Raw genomic sequence first — 24308 nt, 5'->3', positions numbered from 1 at the left:
TAATTATCTCTCTATGTACATACATCTTTTGAGGGCTGACATATTTACCATATCTAATGTACAAGGAGATTGCATTTAATGCTAAATTCATACCCTTTGTATTACTTTAAGCAATAAAAAAAATAAAAAATAAAAAAATTCATAAATATATATGATTTATAAATCTTAAAAATATAGATGGTTACTTAAGGAAACATTTTGGAAACAACAGAGGGAGGCTTTTTATTTGTAGTAATACTATCAGAACAACTGATTTCTTTCTTAATTAACAATAAATGTTCTTTGGATTGAATTGCAGACCAAAATTGGAATTTATATTGTAGACTTAACTTTTTTTACTGAATTAATTTGCTTTTATTTATAACAATGAAGTTTAATATAACCTAAAATAAAGAAAAGTTTTGATTCTGTGTAGTTTCTTTTTTTCCCTTGCCACCCCCAAAATTTCTGGGGTGCAGATGTGCTGAGGTATTTATTTTTAGTTAAACTGGAATGTAAGTTTAAAATTCTATTGTAATAATATAATAGTGAAATTCATGTCCAGGAACTATAACTGATTTTTGGATTATCTAGTATTATTGCCTCTTGACAGATTATCAAAATTATCTAGTTGCCTTCTTTGAAAAGGTACTGATAATAGTTTCTGATGGTTTTGCTTCTTAAATCCTGTTAGCTTAACATTTTAGTTTCTATATGTTGTGGTTAAAGAAATTTAATTATTTTTCTCAGTTTTATCCCATCCTGATTCTTTGAAGTCCCATAGGATTAGACTAACCTCTCTTAGAGAAGAGACCTATTTTGTCTGAATATATTGGGTGTATATGAAATAAATAATTATCAAAGATGATGGTGGTGCCTTGAATAAATAGAGTACAGTATTTTACCACCTAGAAAGAACATTTTTAGATTTAACGAAGATCCAAATACTTTCCCACACACACAATCTTGTGCATAGTTAGAAACTGAATAGTCAAGATGCTTCTTAGCTTTTTGAGGATTTACATTTCCAATATTCTTTTTGTATAACCTAACGTATTATAGGTATCTGCAAATACTAAACAACGTGTTTGGCTAGGAATTTGGGGGGATGGAAATACTTTAGTTAATGGTTGATTCCTGTTTAATTAGCAGGATGTATGTGTGTCATATACTTTATACTGTGTACTATCTGTACGGTAGTACTTAAACAACATGTGACAGTTGAGCACATAAAATGTGACTATCCAAATTGGGTTTTTGCTAAATGTAAAATGAACATTGGATTTTGAAGATGTAGCACATATATAGAAGAAAGTAAGATACCTTCCCAAGACATTTTTATATTGATTACATGTTGAAGTAATCATTTGTATCTGGTGGGTTTAATGAAATATGTTTCTTTTTACTTTTAAATATGTCTAGTAGGAAATTTAAAGTTACAAATGTAACTCACATGGTATTTTTATTGGACACAGTGTTCTATGCCAGTGGTCTGCAAACTGCGACTCGGAAGCCACATGCGGCTCTTTGGCCCCTTGAGTGTGGCTCTTCCACAAAATACCACCTGTGGGCGCACATGTACAGTGTGATTGAAACTTCGTGGCCCATGTGCAGAAGTCAGTATTTTGTGGAAGAGCCACACTCAAGGGGCCAAAGAGCAGCATGTGGCTCGCGAGCCGCAGTTTGCCGACCACTGTTCTATGCTAATGCTTCCTAGCCTTAAGATTCCTTTCACAATAAATACCTCACGAATCTCCTTCCTTGAAATTTTTAAATAATTGTATTACTTTGGATGGTATTTGTTGAAGAAATATTTAAGGGCCTGCTATGTACCAAACAATATTCTAGGATACAGCAGTGAATGAAAACATTCCAATCTTGCCTTCATTCAGCTTTTATTCTAGTGGGAAAAATAGGTACTTTTTAGTAAAAATGTTTAAATGAATTATTATTTGTTGTAAGTATGCCATTAATTATTATATATAATTTTATGCAATATAATACATTGTATCATTTATGGGGTGACATATGCTATTTATTTTGTCATTTATCTCTCCTTGATTTACTTTAATAGCTCCCTAGTGGGTATCCCTGCCTTCATTCTTGTAAACTCTTTTCATTTTTTTCTCCAATACAATTTTTTTTATCTACAGAACAGTCACAGTAATTAATCTATTTATATATAAGGCTAATATGCAAAGTGTCCCCCAGGACCCAGAAGTTCGATCGCTTGCTATGACGTGTGCTGACCACCAGGGGCGGTACAGAACAAAGGAAGGCCCAGGCCAGCAGCCAGCAGCCAGGGAAGGAAGGCCCCAGCTGGCAGCCAGAAGGCCCTGATCACCCCTGATCACTGGCCAGGCCTAGGGACCCTACCTGTGCATGAATTTTGTGCACCAGACCTCTAGTTTTTAAATAAAAATGCAAATCAGATCATGTTACTTCCTCATCCTATAATTTACATACAATGTCTATGGTTTGTCTATTTAATCTTATTTCCTATTACTTTCTCTCTTCGGCTCATTATGTTCTAGACAATTTGTCATTTGTTCCACAAACACATCAAGTTCATTCCTGCCTGAACGCTATTAGTTGTATTTCTTCCTTGGAAGTCTCTCAGCCCTAAATCTTATTTAGCTTGTTATTGACATTTCAGGTCTCAGGGCAGACAGATGTCACCAACACAGAAGCCTTCCTTCATCTACAAATCTAAATTCCTATCTTAATATAGTCATGTTTTATCACTCTACTTTGTTCAATTTTCATAAAGACACTATGAAACCCTTACTTACTTGATATCTTCATATTTTAATATTTATCCAAATCTACCATTTTCTAAATTGTAAGGTCCATGAGAATAGAAACTTTATTTTTCATATTCACTGTCATTTTTCTTATTATCTAAGATAGTGTCTGTTACACATTGTTCAATAAATATGTATTAACTGAATTATTGAATGTGAGGTTTTAGATGGACTATATGTTAAATGAAAATTGAAATCTAGCTTCTACCAAAAATAGACAATACTGAATGACTCAGTGTTGGCTACTTCTTCATTTCCTGCTTTAAAATGTCACCTGGCTTATTTCCATAATTTTTGGAAATTTTTATTTTGTTTTATTTTTAAAATATGAAATAGGTTTTCAGCTGCCATTCATAAGCACTTCTCTATGAATAACATGTTATGGTATGGATAGTTTTTATACCCAAATGAAAACCTGAGGGCTTTACTTTTAGCTAGATATTTTCACTACATTAATTTTTAAATTGGCTTCTGAAATATAGGAGACATCTTTAAGAGCTATAAAATGATTGTGATGATGTGAAACACAGCTTATGGAATTAATGAGATCATCTTGAAGTGAATTTGCAGAATTATTGTTTATTGTTTTATGCTCTCAAATCAGTAATCTTACGAATTCCGCCTCTAACCACTTGTTCATTGTGCATAAAATGAAATAATACATGATTGAAAATAATTACAATATGAAACTGTATAATGGTCAAAACCATTAATGTTAAACTCAGTGACTTCCAGGAGTTGCACTCTCAATTGTTATATTAAAATTATTTTAAAATAATTTTAAGTGTTTATTTTATTTAGTATTTAATTTTGAGGAAGTCAAACTTGTCAAAATTATTTTCTTTTATGAATAATATTTTTGGTGTCATAGTTAAAAAAATCTTTGCCTAACCCAATATCACAGAGGTTTTCTTCCAGAAATTTTATGTTTGTAAATTCTATAGTTAGGTCTATGATGTATCCTGGTAGATGTAACCATTTTTATGTAAGTTATGAGTCATAGGTTTAAGGTTCAGTTTTGTTTTTTGTTTTAATTGCATTTGAATGTCCTATTGTTCCAGAACCATTTGTTAAAAAAACTAATCTTTCTATATTGAATTGCCATTACATCTTTGTCAAAAATCAATTGGCCATGTGTGTTTGTGAGGGGGCCTTTTTTGGAGTGCTCTATTTTTCTCATTGTTCTATATCAGTGATGGCGTACCTTTTGAGCTCGGCGTGTCAGCATTTTGAAAAACCCTAACAACTCTGGTGCCGTGTCATATATTGAAATTTTTTTGATATTTGCAACCATAGTAAAACAAAGACATATTTTTGATATTTATTTTATATATTTAAATGCCATTTAACAAAGAAAAATCAACCAAAAAAATGAGTTCGCGTGTCACCTCTGACACGCGTGTCATAGGTTCGCCATCACTGTTCTGTATGTTCATTCTTCTGCCAGTGCCACACTATTTTGACCACTGCAAGTAGATATGTAATAATGGGTCCTCCTTTCAGCTATGTTTTTACTGTTTTAGTTATACTTGTACTTTTGCCTTTTCATATACATTTTTCAACATGTTGATATCAGCAAAAAATCCTGTCAGGATTTTGATTGGTGAGATTGTGATGAACCTATAGATCTTTTAAGAAGAATAAACATTGTGATAACATTTAATAATCTAATCCATGAACACAGTCTGTCACTCCATTTATTTAGATATTCCTTTATTTTTTTGTTTCCCAGTATATAGGTCTTGCACATATTTTGGTAGATATATATCTAAATATTTCATGGTTTTGGAATTAATACTTTTAAAAAATGTCTATTTCTAGGTTTTTATTCCTAGTATATAGAAATATAAATGACTTTTGTATCTTGACCTTATGTCTACTACCTCAGTAAACTCATTAGATCCAAGAGCTTTTTTATATATTCCTTGAGACTTTCTGCAGATTTCGTGTAAAAAATTATGCAATCATCTGTGAATAGACACATTTTTGTTTTTACTTCCCAATCGGTATGGTATGCCTTTTATTTCTCTTTTCTCCTATTCCACTGGCTAGGACTTCCAGTATGATGATGAATAAGAGGGGTGAAAAAAGACATCTTGCCTCATTCCCAACCTTAGGGCAAAAGCGTTCAGTCTTTCATTTAATTATGTAGTGATCTTTAGGTTTTTGCATAGATGCTTTTTGTCAGGTTAAGCAATTTCCCTTTCTTCCCTAATTTGCAAAGTTTTTTTTTTGTTGTTAATCATGAGAAGATTTTGGATTTTGCAAATGCTTTTTCTTTATTGGGATCAATATGATTTTTTTCTTTAGTTTTTTAATATGAATTTCTATGATTTAATTTTTTTAATTTTTATTTTTTTAATGTTGAACCAGTCTTGCATTTATAGAATAAGCCATAATAGGTTGTGACATATTATCCTTTTTATATATTGCTGTGTTTGTAACATTTATTTTAAAAATAATTGAAATATTTGTTATTACTATTAATTACTAAATCCTAGAACACTTTTAAAAGTCATGATTTGTTTAATTTCATCAATAAATAGCTGACAATTATTGTGTACCAGGCATTGTTTTAAGTGCTAGTGATTAGAACACTGAACAAAATAGAGGTCTGTCCTTAAATGGTATTACTCTCTGGAATGTAAAAAACTTTTAGTGAGTGCTGTGAGGAACTTTAGAGCAGTGTACGGGAGTGGAGAGTCACAAAGTGAGGGGCTAGCTATTTTAAAAATATTGGTCAAGGAAAGACTCTGATGAGATGACTATAGAGCAAAAACATGAATGAAGTGAGGGAGTCAGCCATTATTTTTGTGGAAAATTGTTCTAGGCTTAGAAAATAGCAAGCACAAAGTACCTGAAGGAAGAATAGCACAGACGCCATTGTTTCTGGAGTATAGTAACCCATGGAGAAAGTTGTAGAAGTAGTTAGGGATCTGATAATGGAGAACTTTGTAGGCCGTGGTAAGGATGACTTTGGATTTTATTCTAACTACTCGAGTCCTGGTGCACATAATTCATGCACAGGTAGGGTCCCTAGGCCTGGCTGGTGATCAGCGCCTATCGGGGCCTCCCTCCCCCCACCCCGGCTGCCGGCTGCCTGCTGCCTGCTGCCTGCTGGGGCCTTCCTTTGTTCTGCACCACCCCCTGGTGGTCAGCACACATCATAGTGGGCAGTCAAACTCCCGGTTGATCAAAATCCAGAGGGGATAGTTTGCATATTAGCCTTTTACTATATTGAAAATGGCATCCACTTATCTGCTGTATGTCAGATAGTTTTTCATGTTGGCCATATAGTGGTTAACAAAATAGTAAAATCCAAGCCTCCTTAGAAGTGTTAATGATAAGTGTAGTTGTTTATGTAGTGGTAGAGTTTAGAATAATCAGTTGGGAAACATTGTTATACACCATGATTACATATTTAAATAATTGGAGTAAGTGCATTTATGTTTTATGCTAAAACTATACCAACATAGTTTGACCTTTTTTTTTTTAATTTATAGGAGACATTTATTTTCATGAGTTCCTTTTTGCTGCAAAGTAGACAGATTTTCAGGTTAGAATTTCTTACAAGGATACACTTGGGAATAGAATAGAGGAACTGCATGCAAATCCTAGAATAGGAACTGTGATATGGTGGGCCTTCCTAGACTAGCACCCAAAAGTTTTCATATATAATTGTATTAGTTATTTATTGCTATGTAACAAATTATCCCAAAATTTAATGGCTTGAGTATTTTTCTGTGGGTCAGAAATATGCATGGCTTGGCTGGGTGCCTCTGGCTCAAGGTTTCTCACAAGACTGCAATCAAGGTGTTAGCTTAAGTGGTAGTCATCTGAAGGCTTGACTGGGGTGGGATCTACTTCTCAGATTACTGACATGCTAGTTGACAGGCCTTAGGTCATGGCTATTTGTTGGCTGGAGACATCATTTCTTTGCTATGTGGGTCCTTTCAGTTCACAGCATGGCACCTAGCATCCCTGAGTGAGAGTGGCAAGATGGAAGCCACAGTCCCTTTGTAGCCTAATCTCGGAAAGTGAACATCCCATCATCTCTGATGCATTCTGTTTTAGTGACTAAAAGCAAGTCACTAAATCTAGTCCACACTCAAAGGAGATTATACAAGGGCATGAATACCAGGAGATGGGGATTATTAAAATCGTTTTAGAAGCTGCCTATCATGCCAAGTAAGCCTTAGCTATCTCACCAGAGTTTTTTTTGTGTATTTTTTTCTAGTTCTCTACCATAAATGTGCCTTAGCCACTCTCAATCTACATTTCTTTCCCTTTCCTTTTGCTATCAACTCTAGTTCTTAACTGTTAACCTGTGTATATATTCTCTACCTCTTATTTTTAGTTTTCCCTTATCTTTAGTTTGTCCAGGGCCTAAGGAGAACTGTACTGTGTCATATTTCACCTCTTTCCCTTCTGCTAGTCACTTTTATTAAATCCTTAACACTCTGTTAAACTTTTTGAGAGAGAGTAGGTGGATAGGGAGGGGGTAGAGTATGGTATCTGTTCAATATAACTACTTCACTAGAAAGAACACTGATTAAGGCAGTTTCCCTTAGAGAGCAATAATAGTTATTTAAATACCGTTGCAGATATTTATAGGTTAGAGATACAGTCATTGAGTTGATCAAGTGACAGAATCTTGAGATTTCCCAATGCTAATAGCTTGTTTTATGATTATATATTTCTCATAAAAGTAGAATGAAAAATATATACTATAATATATATTATAAACCCATAATCTGGTTATTTTTGTTATGTTTTTATTTAGAAAAAATGAAAATGGTATATATAAGATTTATTATTTTTTAGGTATTATAGAAAACAGTGGTTCTCAACCTTCCTAATGCTGCGACCCTTTAATACAGTTCCTCATGTTGTGGTGACCCCAACCATAAAATTATTTTCGTTGCTACTTCATAACTGTAATTTTGCTACTGTTATGAATCATAATGTAAATATCTGATATGCAGGATGTATTTTCATTGTTACAAATTGAACATAATTAAAGCATAGTGATTAATCACAAGAACAATATGTAATTATATATGTGTTTTCTGATGGTCTTAGGCAACCCCTGTGAAAGGGTTGTTCGACTCCCAAAGGGGTATCGACCCACAGGTTGAGAACCGCTGATATAAAAGTATGTAAATTTTGAGACATATGGAACTCTGGAAGAGGAATACATAAATCTCTATTTTTTTTGAGACATTATCCTGTACTATAAAAGCCTAGCATGCAAATTGTCCCCTCGGGCGGTCATTCGACCAGGAGTTCGACCGCTTGCTATGATGTGCGCTGACCACCAGGGAGCAGCGCGGAACATGGTGGGTGTCTGCGACAGGGAGCTGGCAGCAGGCTGCAGTGAAGGCACTGCCGGCTCCGATGGGCCCGGATGACAGGGAGACCATGGTGGGATGGTGGAGCAGGTGCAAGTGGGGGCCGAGCGCCCTGCAGATGGCAACTGGTGGTGGCAGCCCCGCCCCTTGCCATAATTATTTTCCTTTCAATGTGCATGAATCCGTGCACTGGGCCACTAGTACATTAATAATTCTATACATATAGAAAAGGCAAACACTTATTTTTTTATCACACAGAATTAACATCCAGTAGCATACGTTCATTTTTTATTTAGTCTTTTTCCCCAAGTAATAAAACTTTGTAGTTAAAATTTAACTTCTTTTAAACCACCATTATTTTGTTTAATGGAACTTGATGCAGCTACTGTTATAACCTTGGTGGATATTTTTCTGTTTTGTTTTTTAAACACATAAACACCTAAGTACATATATGGTAGGTATCCTTTTTCTTTAACTTTATGCTTTTTGAGGTTTGTCCATATTGGACATATAGATTCAGCCACTCCTTTTAATTGCTATATAGTATTCCATCATGTTTTATTATGCATTGTTAGATATCTGATTGCTTTGAAATAATATTTTGTTATTAAAAACACTGCTCTCTTGTGCATCTGTGATACGTTCAGACTTAAAACATTATTTTTAATTTGGTAGTTGGAAAACTGGTCTCTAGCTTTCTTATTAATCTACTAGAGGCCTGGTACACGAAATTTGTGCATGGGGGGCGGGGTTCCCTCAGCATGGCCTGCACCCTCTCACAATCCGGGACCCCTTGGGTGATGTCCAGCTGCTTGCCTGATCACCCCTAACCACCCTACCTGCCTGCCCAATCACCCCCCTAACTGCTCGCTTGCCTGCCTGATCGCCCCTAACCGCTTCCGCCTCGGCACCCGCTGCCGCGGCTTTGTCCGGAAGGTCGTTCGGCTCTCTGGTCTAATTAGCATATTATGCTTTTATTATCATAGATATTTCCTTCATTACTGGTGAGCTTGAGTATATGTTTAATGACTATTTGGATATTGTCATCTGTGAAATGTCTGACTTCTATTCATTGCCCGTTTATGAAAGTTCCTTATATATTTTGGATACTAATTCTTCGTCTAGTATATATGGTGTAGATATTTTTTCCTAATCTGTGCCTTGCTTTTAACCCTATATGTGTTTTTTTAATTGCATAGAAGTTTTTGTGTCTCTTTTTCCTTTTGACTATTCTTGCTCGTCTTTACAAGGAATTGGCTTTTGGTTTTCAATTTTTAAGTGGGAATTAAAGGTATAGAGTTACAGCTAGCACATTGTATGGGGACATAGCATATATTAGTGTGGCCATTTAAGTGACTGTTAACTGTCATGTGTTGAAACAAAATTAGGGAGTATCATAGTTCCAAAGTATCTTCAAAAACTTATAATTGTTAATGATTAAAATTTTTTCACGAACTATTCAGTCTTCATAATTTTTAATGGTACTGAATTAACTTTTCTATATTTCACAATATATGGTTTTGTATTTCTTCTTTTGATAAAATACAATGAAATTTGTTTAATTATGAGATAAATCTTTAGTGGTCATCTGGAACAGTCCCCCTATTTCCATGCAGGGTTAACAGCTCTATAATGATAACTGATGACTGCCCATTTGTGAGAAGGAAAAAAAAGTTATTGCAGATGCTTTTTCAGGAAAAAATTTTGTGCATTGCAGATTAGCCGAGTTTTCATTATTACATTATTTTTAACAACTATTAAATTATATACTTTTTTTATTTGTAGTTCATCTCACTTATATCTTAAATTTCTAGTATATTTTGGTTATTTTTACTAATACTGTTTAGATTATAAAATTTAAATGAGAAATGAAGGTTTTGATCAATTTATTATATTTTTTAAAGATAATTCATTCTTACTTTTGGCTGAAAGTATGGGATTGAATTACATTTTAAAGTATGATTCCCAGATTCCAGGTTGGAATTTTTTTACTCTCTCTAAACCAGTGGTTCTGAACCCCTTTGAGGGTCGAACGACCCTTTCACAGGGTCACCTAAGACCATCAGAAAACACATGTATAATTACATATTGTTTTTGTGATTAATCACTGCTTTAATTATGTTCAATTTGTAACAATGAAAATACATCCTGCATATCAGATATTTACATTATGATTCATAGCAGTAGCAAAATTACAGTTATGAAGTAGCAATGAAAATAATTTTATGGTTGGGGTCACCACAACATGAGGAACTGTATTAAAGGGTCACGGCATTAGGAAGGTTGAGAACCATTTCTCTAAACATTGTTTAAAAATGGAATCTTGAGATGTACAGTTGGGCTTTGAACAACATCTATATGAACTACATCGGTCCACTTATACACTTGTTTTTTGTTTTTGTTTAATTAATACTGTAAATCTGTTTCTCTTCCTTATTTCCTTAATACCATTTTCTTTTTTCTAGTTTACTTTATTGTAAGAATGCATATAACATACAAAATATTTGTCAATCAACTATGTTATCATTTTGGGGGAGTCACATATGCCGATTTTTGACTATGGTGGGAGGTTGATGCCCCTAACCCCTGCGTTGTTCAAGGAACTGTATTATATTCACAAATATTTGTCTAATACTTATTGTGCTAGGTAGTGTGAAACTTTAATTAGAGTTTTGGGTATAGGCCCACAGTCAGAGTGAAGAAGTGTAGTGCTATTTGAATTCCTTATGAACTAGGAAAGAGCAGAGATAGTGTTAGGAATTGGGAAAAAAAGGAGTTTGATTTAGTTAATTTTATAATCAGAAACGTTAAAAATGTTGCCCCTGGAAGGCGTATAAGCATAAAACTCTTTTCTAGATATCTGATTACTTATTTTTACATTGCTTTAGGTTTCCAGTAATTATCTGCAGGATTCGCCATGACCCCAGCTCTGAGGGAGGCAGCAACAAAGGGTATCTGCTTTTCATCTTTACCAAGTACCATGGAGTCTGACAAGATGCTATGCATGGAAGGCCCAAGAACTATGGATGAAAAGCTAAAGGGAGACACTTTCTCTCAGATGCTGGGATTTCCAACTGCTGAACCTACTCTTAACACTAATTTTGTGAATTTAAAACATTTTGGCTCCCCTCAGTCTTCAAAACATTATCAGACTGTTCTTTTAATGGGTTCTAATTCTACATTAAATAAATACAATAAGAATTATAAACAAAAGAAATTAGGGGAACCCAACTGCAATAAGCTGAAAAACATACTGTGTAATGGCAGCAACATTCAGCTCAGTAAAATTTGTCATTCTCATTCTGAAGAGTTCGTCAAAAAGGAACCTCCGTCAGATAACACAGGCCACTGCATGACAGATGTAAAAATTACTTTGGATTCAAATATAACCAAAGGCACTAATGTAGATAAAGTACAACTACAAAACTGTAAATGGTACCAAAAGAATGCACTTTTGGATAAAGTTACTGATGCTGAGATTAAAAAGAGTTTATTGCACTGCGCTCAAAAGAAAATTGGGCCTGGCCATTCAAATGTGCCTGCTAGTTCCTCAGCTTCTGAAAAAGAAGAGGAAGTGAATGCTCGTTTACTTAATTGTATAAGCAAACAGAAAATTTTACTTAGTCAGGCTAGAAGAACTCAGAAACATTTGCAGATGCTCCTGGCAAAGCATGTTGTTAAGCACTATGGTCAGCAAATGAAATTTTCTATGAAACATCAACTACCCAAAATGAAGATTTTTCATGAACCTACTACAGTTTTGGATAACAGTTTTCCTAAATGCACTGAAATTAAGCCAGACATAAATTTACTGACTGCCGAGAATAAATTATGGAATGATACAAAAAATGGCTTTGCACAGTGTACAGCTGCAGAAATCCAAAGATTTGCACTGTCTGCTACAGGGCTGTTGACTCATGTTGAAGAGGGTCTGGATTCTGATGCAACTGATAGCAGCTCTGATGACGATTTGGATGAATATACCATTAGAAAAAATGTGGCAGTGTAAGTGCAAAATTATCATTAGACTTTTTCCTGTTCTATATATAGTGGAAATTTTTTTTATTTCAAGATATATTAAAAAGAAATAGATTTTCTATAAGCTTAATGCCTTAATCTTTAAGTTATAGAACTGACAAAATTTAAACGTGTGTTATTTAAAATGCTATGTTTGAATATATACATGCTATTTAAAAAAAGTTATTTATCTAGGAAAAACCAACACAGGAATAATAAAAGCTAACTGGCTGTAAGTACGCATTTTTCCAATTCTTGAATAGAATAGGCTATAGACAAGGCCTAACATTTTGCTTAAGTGATCTAGCCAATATGTATATCTAAACTCAAAAAATATAAAGTCTACGCATAGGGAGCCCTCATTGACTTCAGAAGTTTATCAGTTGAGAGTATATATAAGTTGATCTACATTTATTTTTAACTATTTATATATTTGTGTTCAAAGCTTTCAGCTCTGGTCTTCACCAGCTTAGTAAATTTTTGCTAGATTAATGTAGCTAAAACAAACTGTAATGTCAGGTTTTAGATACCTGTTGAATTCTTACCATGTGCTGGACCCTAGTGAGTTTAAATATTCACAGCCTCTATCATCTTGGAATCTAATCTACTTCAAAGAGAGGTTTCTAGATATGAAAACAAAACCAAAAAAACAAAGCTAAGTAGTTTCACTTATCATTGTTAATATTCCAGAACAGGTCTATCTCATGGAAGTTTCTGAGATGATGGAGTGCTCTATATCTGTGTTACCCAGTAGGCACTACCAGGGGTGGGCAAACTTTTTGACTCGAGGGCCACAATGGGTTCTTAAACTGGACCGGAGGGCCGGAACAAAAGCATGGATGGAGTGTTTGTGTGAACTAATATAAATTCAAAGTAAACATCATTACATTAAAGGGTACAGTCTTTTTTTTTTTTTTTTAGTTTTATTCATTTCAAACGGGCCGGATCCGGCCCGCGGGCCGTAGTTTGCCCACGGCTGCATGCGGCCAATGAGCACTTGGTGAAATGCGACCAGAACAACTAAGAAACTAAATTTTTAATTTTTTTAAAATTTGAATTACTTTTATTTAAATAGCCAGATAGAACATAGTTTTCAATCTCGCTTCCAGGGAATCTGGTAATGTTCCTAAATTTAAATTGATGCAAAGCACTGTGTGTACGTGGTATTTTGGGAGGAAGAAGTTCAACATTTTTATCTACTTCTCAAAGATAAATGAGAATCATTATAGAATTAAGCTGAACATGTTATTTGTTATTAATAAAAAGGACAGTTTATTAATTTTTATAGGCGGGAATAAAATGTAAAGCACAGTCTTTTGGTGTTCTGTTATCACTATATTTGACATTTGTTTGAATGTGGGAGTTAATAGTTATTGAGCACATACTATTTTTCTGACTGACATTGTGGTATTTATTTTATATATGATATATTGATTGATCTTTGGAATGCATAATTGATTTCTGAATGTTGAGCTAGCCTTGCATACCTAGGATAAATCTCACTTGGTCATAGCATATAAATTTTTTTAGACATTGTTGAATTTGATATAGCTAATATTTTGTAGAGGATTTTGCATTTATCTTTATGAGACATATATATTTGTAGTTTTCTCATATGTCTTTGGTTTTTGTATTAGGGTAATGCTGGCCTCATAGAATGAGTTAAGAAATAGTACCTCTGTTTCTATCTTCTGAAAGAGTTTGTAGAGAATTGGACAAATTTCTTTAAATTTTTCGTAGAGTTTACCAGTGAACCCATTTGGGCTTGGTGCATTCTGTTTTGGGATGTTATTAATTATTGATCCAATTTCTTTAATAGATATAAACCTATTCAGATTGTCTATTTCTTCTTGTGTGAGTTTTGATAAATTGTGCCTTTCAAAGAATTGCCCCATTTATCTAAGTTATCAAATTGGTGTATTTAGAGTTGTTTATTTTCCTTTATTATTCGTTTAGTATTCATAGACTTTTAGGGGATTTCTACTCTTTCATTTCTGATATTATTTTTTTTCATCACTCTCTCTTTTTTTTTGAGTTGCCCAGCTACAGGCTTATTGATTTTACTGATGTTTTCAAAAGAACCACTTTTTTGGTTTAATTTATTTTCTCAATTGCATTCATGGTTTCAGTTTCATTGATTTCTGCTCTAATTTTTATTATTTCTTGTACTTGCTTTGGCTTTAATTTGCTCTTTTTCTCATTTCTTAAGGTAGAGGCTCAGATGATTGATTTTTAGATCTTTCTTATTTCTAATATATGCATTTTAATACTATAAATCCTGTGCTTTTCTCTTGTGCTTTTCCCCATAAGAATTGTCTTCACTACATCCCATACATTTTGATGATTTGTATTTGCATTTAAGTTCATAATATTTTAAAATTTCAGTTAAGATTTCTTCTTTGTCCCATGTGCTACTTAGAAGTGTATTGATTAATCTCCAAGTATTTTGGGATTTTCCAGTTTGTTTCTGTTATTGATTTCTACTTTAATTCTATTGTAGTCTGAGAGCAGACATTACGTATATGATTTCTTTTTTAAAAACATTGTTAGAGTGTGTTTTATAGCCCAGAACATGGTCTCTTTTGATGACTGTTTTATGTCAGCTTGAGAAGAAGGTGTAATCTGCTGTTGTTGGATGTACTGAGCTCTTGAAGTCAGTTATTTTCAGTTGATTGATGGTGTTGCTGAATTTACCTGTATTTATACTGACTTTCTGCCTCCTGGCTCTGTGCATTTCTGATTGGAGTGTTAAAATCTGTACCTATCATAGTGGATTAATTCATTTTTCCTTGCAATTCTGTCAGTTTTTGCCTCACATTGTTTGATGTTCTTTTGTTAGGCTCATAGACATTAAGGATTGTTACCTTCTTGGACTGTTGACCTTTTTATTGTTATGTAATGTCCTGATTTCTCCATCTTAACTTTGCCCTGAAGTCTGCCCTGAATGAAATTAATATAGCTACCCACTTTCTTTTGATTAGTGTTAGACTGGCATAACTTTCTTTATCCCTTTACTTTTAATCTGTATGTTTTATATTTAAAGTGAGTTTCTTGAAAACAAACGATAGTTGAGTCTTGTCTTTTATTTTTTTTTTAAATTTTTTATTGTTTTATTGCTTAAAGTATTACAAAGCGTATTTGAGTCTTGTTTTTTAATCCACTCTGACAATCTCTGTCTTTTAGTTAAAGTGAATATTAATATAGTAGATTAATAATATCTCCCATATTTGTCACTGTTTTTTATTTGTCCATTTTTTTAAAATATATTTTTTATTGATTAAGATATTACATATGTGTCCTTATCCCCACGTTACCTTCCCCCCACCCCCCCGCTCATGCCCTCCCCCCCCACCCCCCTGTTGTCCGTGTCCATTGGTTAGGCCTATATGCTTGCATATAAGTCCTTTGGTTGATCTTTCCCCCTTACCCCCACCCTCCCCTACCTTCCCTCCAAGGCCCGACAGGCCAATCAATGCCTCTCTGTCTCTGGATCAGTCCTTGTTCATCAGTTTATGTTGTTCATTATATTCCACAAATGAGTGAGATCATGTGGTATTTATCCGCTCTCCAGTTCCATCCATGCTGTGGCAAATGGTAAGAGTTCCTTTTTCTTCTTCCTCTTCTTAAAGAATACCTTTCAGCATTTCATATAATGCTGGTTTGGTGGTAATGAACTCCTTTAGCTTTTTCTTATCTGTGAAGCTCTTTATCTGACCTTCTATTCTGAATGATAGCTTTGCTGGATAAAGTAATCTTGGTTGCAGGTTCTTGCTATTCATCACTTTGAATATTTCTTGCCACTCTCTTCTGGCCTGCATGGTTTCTGTTGAGAAATCAGCTGACAGTCGTATGGGTACTCCCTTGTAGGTAACTGACTTTCTTTCTCTTGCTGCTTTTAAGATTCTCTCTTTGTCTTTTGCTCTTGGCATTTTAATTATGATGTGTCTTGGTGTGGTCCTCTTTGGGTTCCTTTTGTTTGGGGTTCTCTGCGCTTCCTGGACTTGTAAGTCTTATTTGTTTCACCAGGTAGGGGAAGTTTTCTGTCATTATTTCTTCAAATAGGTTTTCAATATCTTGCCCTCTCTCTTCTTCTGGTATCCCTATAATTCTGATGTTGGTACGCTTGAAGTTGTCCCAGAGGCTCCTTACACTATCTTCATATTTTTGGAATCTTTTTTCTTTTTCGGTTGGGTATTTTTTGTTTCTTCGTATTTCAAATCTTTGACTTGATATTGGGATCCTCTTGTCTGCTGTTGGATCTCTGTATATTATTCTTTATTTCAGTCAGTGTATGCTTAATTTCTAGTTGGTCCTTTTTCATATCCTCGAGGGTCTCACTAGATTTCTTGAGGGTCTCACTAAATTTATCGGCGGTTTCCATAAAATTCTTGAAAAACCTTATAAACGTGGTTTTGAACTCTATATCCAGTCGTTTGCTTTCCTCCATTTCTGTCATTTGTGACCTGTTTCTTTGTCTCCGCATTTTTTATGCTTTCCTGTGTTGGTAGAGTGGTTTTGTGTGCTAGGTGTCCTGTAGGGCCCAGTGGCTCAGCCTCCCCCGTTACCTGAGGTGGACACTCTTGGTGCACCCCCTTGTGGGCTTTGTGCACAGTCTTGTTGTAGTTATGCCTTGATTGTTGTAGGATCACTGGGAGGAATTGACCTCCAGGCCAATTGGCAGTGAGAATCGGCTATGTCTGCAGTGGGAGAACTTCTGTGCTGAAGACAGCCTTCTGGGGCAAGACTTTCTTCAGTGGGGCTTTGGTGCTCACTTAGTCTGCCCCCTGGGTGTGTCCCTAATGGATCTGAGGAGTTGTAATCTGGATGGTCTCCCTCTGACCACTGGGTACACTGGCTCTTGGAGGTTACCCAGCAGGAGCTATGAAGAGAACTGCAGATTCCCCTTCCTTTTTTGGAGTTTGGAGGTGCCCTGATGAGGCCCAGCTGTGAAGCAATGCAAGCTGCTATGGAGCTGTGGGCCTTCTCTTGGAAGTTCTGGGTCTGTGGCCCAGCTGCAGTTTGTTAGGTAATTTTCAGGTTGCAAAGGGCCAGGGCATTCATATGCAAAAGCCTCTGCCGCAGCCTGGGTGGGGCGGGGTCTCAGGGAATCAAAGGGCAGAGCAAGGAACTATGGCGGATTCTCAGCCCTGCCCTAAGGGGCTGCGCATCTCAGTGTCCCAGTAATTTAATTGCTGCAAGCACCTCTGAGGGAAAGCCGCCCTCGAGTTCCGAGTTCTGCCCGCTGCCAGACAGTCCAGTTTCTCCCCGTATGAGTCCTGGGTCCCCAGAGACTTCCCGGAACCGGAGTTCAGAGCAGTCGGGAGCTTGTAATTCCCTCCCAAATCAAAAAGACAGCCACGTCCTCAGGTACCAGCCCCTTTCCACACACTCTCGAGCCTCCGTACCTTTGCACTTTACTTCCGCAGCTCCTGACCCTCAATGTGCTTTTCTCTTTCCTTCTAGTAGAATTTCCACTCCGCCAGCCTTCCTGTAAATTCTGGATGATGTCCGTTTTGTCTTTTTATTGTGTTTTGAAGTTGTTGTAGGAGGCAGCAATTTCAGTGTTTCCCTATGCCGCCATGTTAGTTTCTCCTGTTGTCCATTTTTTGCTCTTATTTTTGTCTTCCACTCTTCTACATTTTGTAGTTATAATTGAACACTTTATATGATTTACTTTCTCTCCTATTTTTAGCATATCAGTCTTTTTTTTTTCTTTATTTAGTGGTTACCCTAGAGTTTACAATGTACATATACAGCTAATCCAAGTTTTCTTTTAAATAACATACCTCTTCCTGGGTAGTGTAAGTACCTTATAATAACAAAATAATCCTAATTCTTCTGTCCCTTGTATCACTTTTACTTATACACAGGCATACACATACACACACACACATACATACTGGTACACATAGACACACACAAATACAAACTTGATTACATTGTTGCTATTGTTTTGAACAAATCATTAGTTTCATTGTCACTTAGACCCATTAAAGATAAGAAAAATAAAAGTTATTTTCCTTCACTTATTTTCCAATGTTTTTTTCTCTTTATATAGAACGCTGTTTCTAACCTATACGATTGTACTTCTCTCTGAAAAACTTTACATTTGGCATATAGAGGAACAATGTCAATAGTGTGGAATTTGGGTTGGAGTTTTTTCCAAAACACTATAAACACGTTAATGTTTTAGAATGATGAGTGGGAAATTTTTTTCACAACTAAAGAGAAAGCCTTAGTAGTATAAGAAAGATGCTGAAAATTACCTTGCTATATTGCAATAAAGTTCTGGTTCATTGGCTTAAAAATTCTATTATTCCACTATATTAAAAGATCAGGAAGTTCTGAGTTCAGTTGAAGTAGCTGTGAGGATAGTTCACTTTTGTTAAAAAGAAATTGATCAAGAAAGCTACCTTTATATGTCATTTCAAATTTTTATTAACCTGGTCTCTGTTAGAAGTGAATATCTTCTCTCTTTCGTTTCTCAAAGGAAGAAGCATGAGTTCCAGGATATGAAGCTTTAAAGGATGGACAGGCTTGATACAAATGCCAGTGGAAACTTAAACTGTACTAATATTTTTATAAGGATTCTTATTGTTTTTTAGGACTCAGATTTTACAATTCCATAGATTTCGAGTTCCCTCTATAAGTTCAGCTATTTTGTTCCCTCTATAAGTTCAGCTATTTTGTTCCCTCTATAAGTTCAGCTATTTTCATAGAACATGGTATTATTCGGGAATGCATGTACTGTGTTATAGCAGAAACGCTTGTACTCAATTCTGGATTGATAGTGATAATCACCTTTCTGAGAAACAAGAGTAGTCTAATTGTTTTTTATCTCTTTTCAGTTTTTCATTGTCCACTGTAGTGGTCAGCAGGGCCATCACTGGTCCATTTGTGTGCAATAGAAGAAGGTACTCCTTCCTCTACGCAGAGTTAGATTTGTAATTACAGGGCTTGGGTTGGAGAACTCGTGGTGGATTTGAGCTCTGCTTGTCTTTTTGGGCAAGCCCTTGTGCAGTGTATAACAGTGGTCCCCCCTTATCTGCAGTTTCACTTTTCCTGGCTCCAGTTACCCATGGTCACTTGTGGTTTAAAATATTAAATAAAAAATTCCAGAAATGAACAAGTTACAAGTTTTAAATTATGTACTGTCTGAATAGCATGATGAAATCTCATGTTGTCCCACCCACTCCATCCTGCCCAGGACATGAATCATCCCTTTGTCCAGTGTATCCATGCAATAATATGCTATCAGCCTGTTACTTAGTAGCCATCTTGGTTATTCCCTGACTGTCGCAGTATCTCAGTGTTTGTGTTCAAGTAACCCTTACTTAATAATGACCCCAAAGTGCAAGAGTAGTGATGCTGGCAATTTGGATATGAAAGAGAACTCGTAAAGTGCTTCCTTTAAGTGAAAAGGTAAAGTTCTTGACTTAAGGAAAGGGGAAAAAAATCATATGCTAAGGTTGCTAAGATGTTTGGTAAGAATGAATCTCCTATCTATGAAGTTGTAAAGAAGAAAAAATAAATTTGTGCTAACTTTGTTATCACACTTCAAATTGCAGACTTAAAGCCACAGTACATAAGTCCTTAATTAAAATGGAAAAGGCATTAACTTTGGGAGTGGAAGATATGAACAGAGAGATCACACATAACTTTTATTATAGTACCTATACTAATAAAGGTTAATATGCTAATTAGACCGGATAGACCAGACGTCTTCCAGACAAAGCCGTGGTGGCTGTGAGGGCCGAGGACAGGCAGCAGCCGAGGGCTGAGAGCAGGCAGCCGCAGTGACCGGCAGTGGCAGCAGCAGCAGCAGGGCAATGGGGGCGGCGCCTACCCCTGATTGGCCCGGTCGCCTCCCGCAGAGGGAGGCCAGAGGCAGCAGCAGCAGCAGGATGATGAGGCAGCACCTTCCCCTGATCAGCTGGGTGGCCTCCTGCAGAGGGAGGCCAGACTGCAGCTTAGGCCCACTCCCCCTGGGAGATCCCCTGAGGGCTCCCGGACTATGAGAGGGGGCAGGCCCGGCTGAAGGACCCCTCCCCCCCCAATGCATGAATTTTTGTGCACCGGGCCTCTAGTATTGTTATAATTGTTCTATTTTATTATTAGTTATCATTAATCTTTTAGTGTGCCTAATTTAGAAATTAAACTTTATCATAGTTATGTATGTATAGGAAAAAATAGAATACATATGCGGTTTGTTACTAACCATGGCTTCAGACATCTACTGGGGGTGTTGGAACGTATCCCTTGTGGATAAGGGAGGCTACTCTCCATTGGAAACACTACATGGTGGCCTGGTTTTCTGAACAAAAGAGGTATGCACATGTGCAAACACACAATGCTTGTTTAACTGCTAAGTGTATGACTCAGACTATTCCTTTAGCAAATATGTTTAGACTAGTTTAAAAATTCATTTATTTGCTTTATTTGTATGCTATTTGTCAGTGTTTGATGTTATGCAAGGATTTTAAAAACAGAGTTAAGACTACTTAACAGACCATTAACTTTCAAAAATTTTTTCATACAGTAGACATAGAATAGTATTTAGAGTACATAAGTGGTCTCAAAACTCTCTTTTTTTTCTTTCTCTTATCCTTTCTTTGGCTGGGGGGAGAAGGGTGGATAGATGGTAGTAAGGGAACAAGATTAAATTTGGCAATCTGATTTGTAAATTCTTGTAAACTAACACTGGAAATTTCTGTTCATACAGTTGACAAACTTGGTTCTATCAGAGTTCTAGGCAGAACTGTAAAATATATTCAGATTGTTTTTTCTCCCTTTCTTTCTCCTTCCTTTTTAGTTCCAGTCTCAGATTTTCCTTGGACATCCTAAATGAACCCTCCCCACTTGATTTATCTCCATGTCAAATTTACCTAGAATTCATAACTATTCATTGATTTATTTTGTTAGTGGTAGAATATTAATGTTATTGACCTGTATGTCAATGAGGCTTAGTTTTCTTAAAGACAATGAACATTTTATTTTATTTATTTATTATTTATTTATTAAATATGTTTTATTGATTTTTTACTGAGAGGAAGGGAGAGGGATAGAGAGTTAGAAACATCGATAAGAAAGAAACATCCATCAGCTGCCTCCTGCACACCCGCTACTGGGGATGTGCCCGCAACCAAGGTACATTCCCTTGACTGGAATCGAACCTGGGACCCTTCAGTCCCCAGGCTGAGCCAAACCGGTAGGGTGACAATGAACATTTTAATGAGAACTTGTTAACCTAAATGATCCTAATGGCACAAAATATTTTCAAGGGAGGGGTATATTAAGTAAGGTATATGCTAAACTTTCATAACAAGACACCTCAACATGAATATGTAGATTTTTCCCCTCATTTAATAGTCAAGAATTAGCTTTGCTTTATAGGTTTTTTATTTGTTTGTTTGGTTTTGTTTTCAGGGAACTATTGGCTTTGCTTTCCTATAGAATTCTCTCCCTACCTGAATTGTTGAAAATAATTAACCAGTACTTCATCTGATTTCCACACCCAATCATTTTTTTTTAATACATAAAAGTTCTTTGAGTTCTAGCCACAATGGAGTGGAGTTATTGGTACTGTACTTGCTCTTTGGCTATACTTGATGAGCAAACTGGACAAAATAGAGGGTGGGGTCGTGGCCAGTTTTCCAAGTGGTTAGAGCATCAGTGGGCAGACCTAAGGGTTGCGGATTTGATTCCCAGTCAAGGGTATATACCCCAGTTCAGGTTGGGGCATGTGTGGGAGGCAACCAATCCATGTCACAGTCAAGGTCTCTCTCATAGTCAAGGTCTCTCTTTCCTCTTCCTCCCTTCCACGCTCTCTAAAAATTAATGAAAAAAATATCCTTGGGTGAGGGCTAAATAAAAAAACACAGGGTGGGGCAAAAGTAGGTATATAGTTGTTTGTATGGAAAATAACATAATAATTAATAAATGATAATATAAGAATAAACACTTTTGCTTACTCACAACTGTAAACCTACTTTTGCCCTATCTTTTATTTGAGACAATCACTGTTTTCAGAAAATGAACACAGTGGGTGTAAGGCAGCAAAGGTTTGCGGTTCAGTGATTCCTGAGGAAAGAGAAACAGATGAAGTGACTCTGATTGCCCTTGTGTTCTGCTTGAAGGCATTTTATGATCTCTGATGCAGGCATAGAAAGCTAAGTAGAACACAGTGACCTTAATTGAGACAAAGATTAGAGTTTGGGAGGCTGAAAAAGCTGGAATTAGTAGATCAGAGAACTGAAATTGAGGGATCTACATATGCAATTAAAAAGCTCCAGAAATCATCATGTGGTCCCCTTGAGATAACTTTTTGAATATTAAGCTATGCATGTGCACATGAAACTCCACAGGGACAGATAAAGAACTATTAGGAAGCCATAATCTGAACAATTTCCAGCACCTGTACACAATTCGGAGATGTTTGAGTTCTGAATAAGTACAGTGAAAGACTTTGTCAAAGATTTGGAGTGTTCAGTAGAGACCCCAGAAAACTCACTCTTCAAGTGTGAATTAGCCCTAGTTAGTGGCTACTCTATCTATACCTCTAACAGGTCTTAAAAGCAAGCTTAAAAGAAAGAAGCTGAAAAGCAAGTAATTTAACAACATCAGGGATTGGAGAATTACATCAGGGATGGAGAATTACAGCCCATGGACCAAATTCAGCCCATTGACTGTTTTTGTAAACAGTTTTATTGGAATACAATCACATCCATTCATGTATGTATCATTTATGGTTGCTCTCATGCTATTATGGCAGAGTTGAGTAGTTGTTAAAGGTTCTATGTGGCTCAAAAAGCCTAAAATATTTACTCTCTGACTGCCTACAGGAAAAGTTTACCAACCCCTGGTCTAAAGGAATCAGATTTCAGGCAAGGATAAGCTCTTCCTAGGTGAGCAAACACTAGTGGGGAAGTTTGGCATAATTTAATGTAATTCTCCCAATATAATTCTTATTATTTTTGGGCTAGTTATTTTCTACAACTGGATCTTCTTTTTTGACTTTTTATCATAGTTAATTTATTGTTGTTAGTGAGCTAAAAATTTATGTTAAAGGCATAATTTATACAAGCTCCTCTTTAAGTCTTAGTGATATAGGATGTGATATTAGAAAGTTATGCCTTATTCTGATGAATACACTTGAGGGTCAAAACAGGAGTGTAGGTCTGTGATGTTTGACAAGAAGTTAGTATCAAGAGAAATTATACTCAAAACAACTTGGTTTAAACAGCTTGTGCTTGTTTTCTTGACCAAGTTAAGTCGTGACTGCAAACAAGCAAGAATGGCGATTGAAAGCATATGCTGCTGTTCTGGGGACTGATTAGTCTCACTGCCCAGGGGGTCTCCACTCACTGATGTCTTCGCCCTGATCTTCACTGGAAGGAGGAGCCCTTCCTTAGGGTCAGCATGTGGTGGTCTGTTACAGACGCCACAGAGATGCAGGGAATCAGTGTTAGCAGTCTTATATGCTAATTGGGAAGTCTAGACACTGGGTATTCCTCATATTCTTATTTGTTCATTGTTGCATCAGCTATGTTCTCATTGGTTATGCTCTAAATTAAATAAGCCAGTACATTATTGGTTATATAAGTTGTTTACATGAAATCTGTTTTGACTTTAGGGTAAAACAGGTGTTAAACTCCTATGAGTGAGATAGCCACATGCTTATCTGTAACATGTTTGCAGTGTTAATTATTTTTGAGAAATACACTTTTTAACCAAGGAAGCAATTTTTTGTGGAAAAGCTTGTTTACCATTTTTAATTATAGCAAATGTATTTTATTTACTCTTATTAAAATGTAGGATAATGTATCCTTTACAGATAATTCATTTTATATACCACAAAGCCCCCGTATTAGTTTATCTAAATTTAATATGATATTGCTATTTTTCTATGTTAGTATAACTTAATATAGTGTATGAACATAAAAATGAATTCTCTAAACTTAACTTGAATATCTGAATATCTTTATTAGGAGTACAATAACATGAACTCCACGAAAAATATTTATTATATTTTACCATTAGCTAATCATCATTTTGATAGCCAAGCAAAAGTGCATGTTATAGGGAAATTTTCCAACTGGAACAAAACTTACTAAAAGACTAAGATCATCGTTGATTTCCCCATGCTTACTACACCATA

At 35.7% G+C, this 24308-nt stretch overlaps 1 protein-coding gene across 8 annotated transcripts in view; it reads left to right on the top strand.

Moving 5' to 3' along the window:
* Nucleotides 1-24308, top strand: part of KANSL1L (KAT8 regulatory NSL complex subunit 1 like) — a 108242-nt gene that overhangs the window by 5863 nt on the left and 78071 nt on the right. For all 8 annotated transcript variants that reach the window (XM_036319070.1, XM_036319071.1, XM_036319068.1 and 5 more), the window contains exon 2: nt 11023-12139. In XM_036319070.1, coding sequence (XP_036174963.1) covers nt 11052-12139 — 1088 coding nt within the window. In that variant the 5' untranslated portion in view covers nt 11023-11051. The remainder of the gene's footprint in view (nt 1-11022; nt 12140-24308) is intronic.

This window comes from Myotis myotis, unplaced genomic scaffold, assembly GCF_014108235.1.
Source record: "Myotis myotis isolate mMyoMyo1 unplaced genomic scaffold, mMyoMyo1.p scaffold_m19_p_8, whole genome shotgun sequence".
In the NCBI taxonomy this organism is placed as follows: Eukaryota; Metazoa; Chordata; class Mammalia; order Chiroptera; family Vespertilionidae; genus Myotis; species Myotis myotis.
The sequence above is the reverse complement of the archived record's forward strand: the minus strand, read 5'-3'. Positions and strand labels throughout refer to the sequence as shown.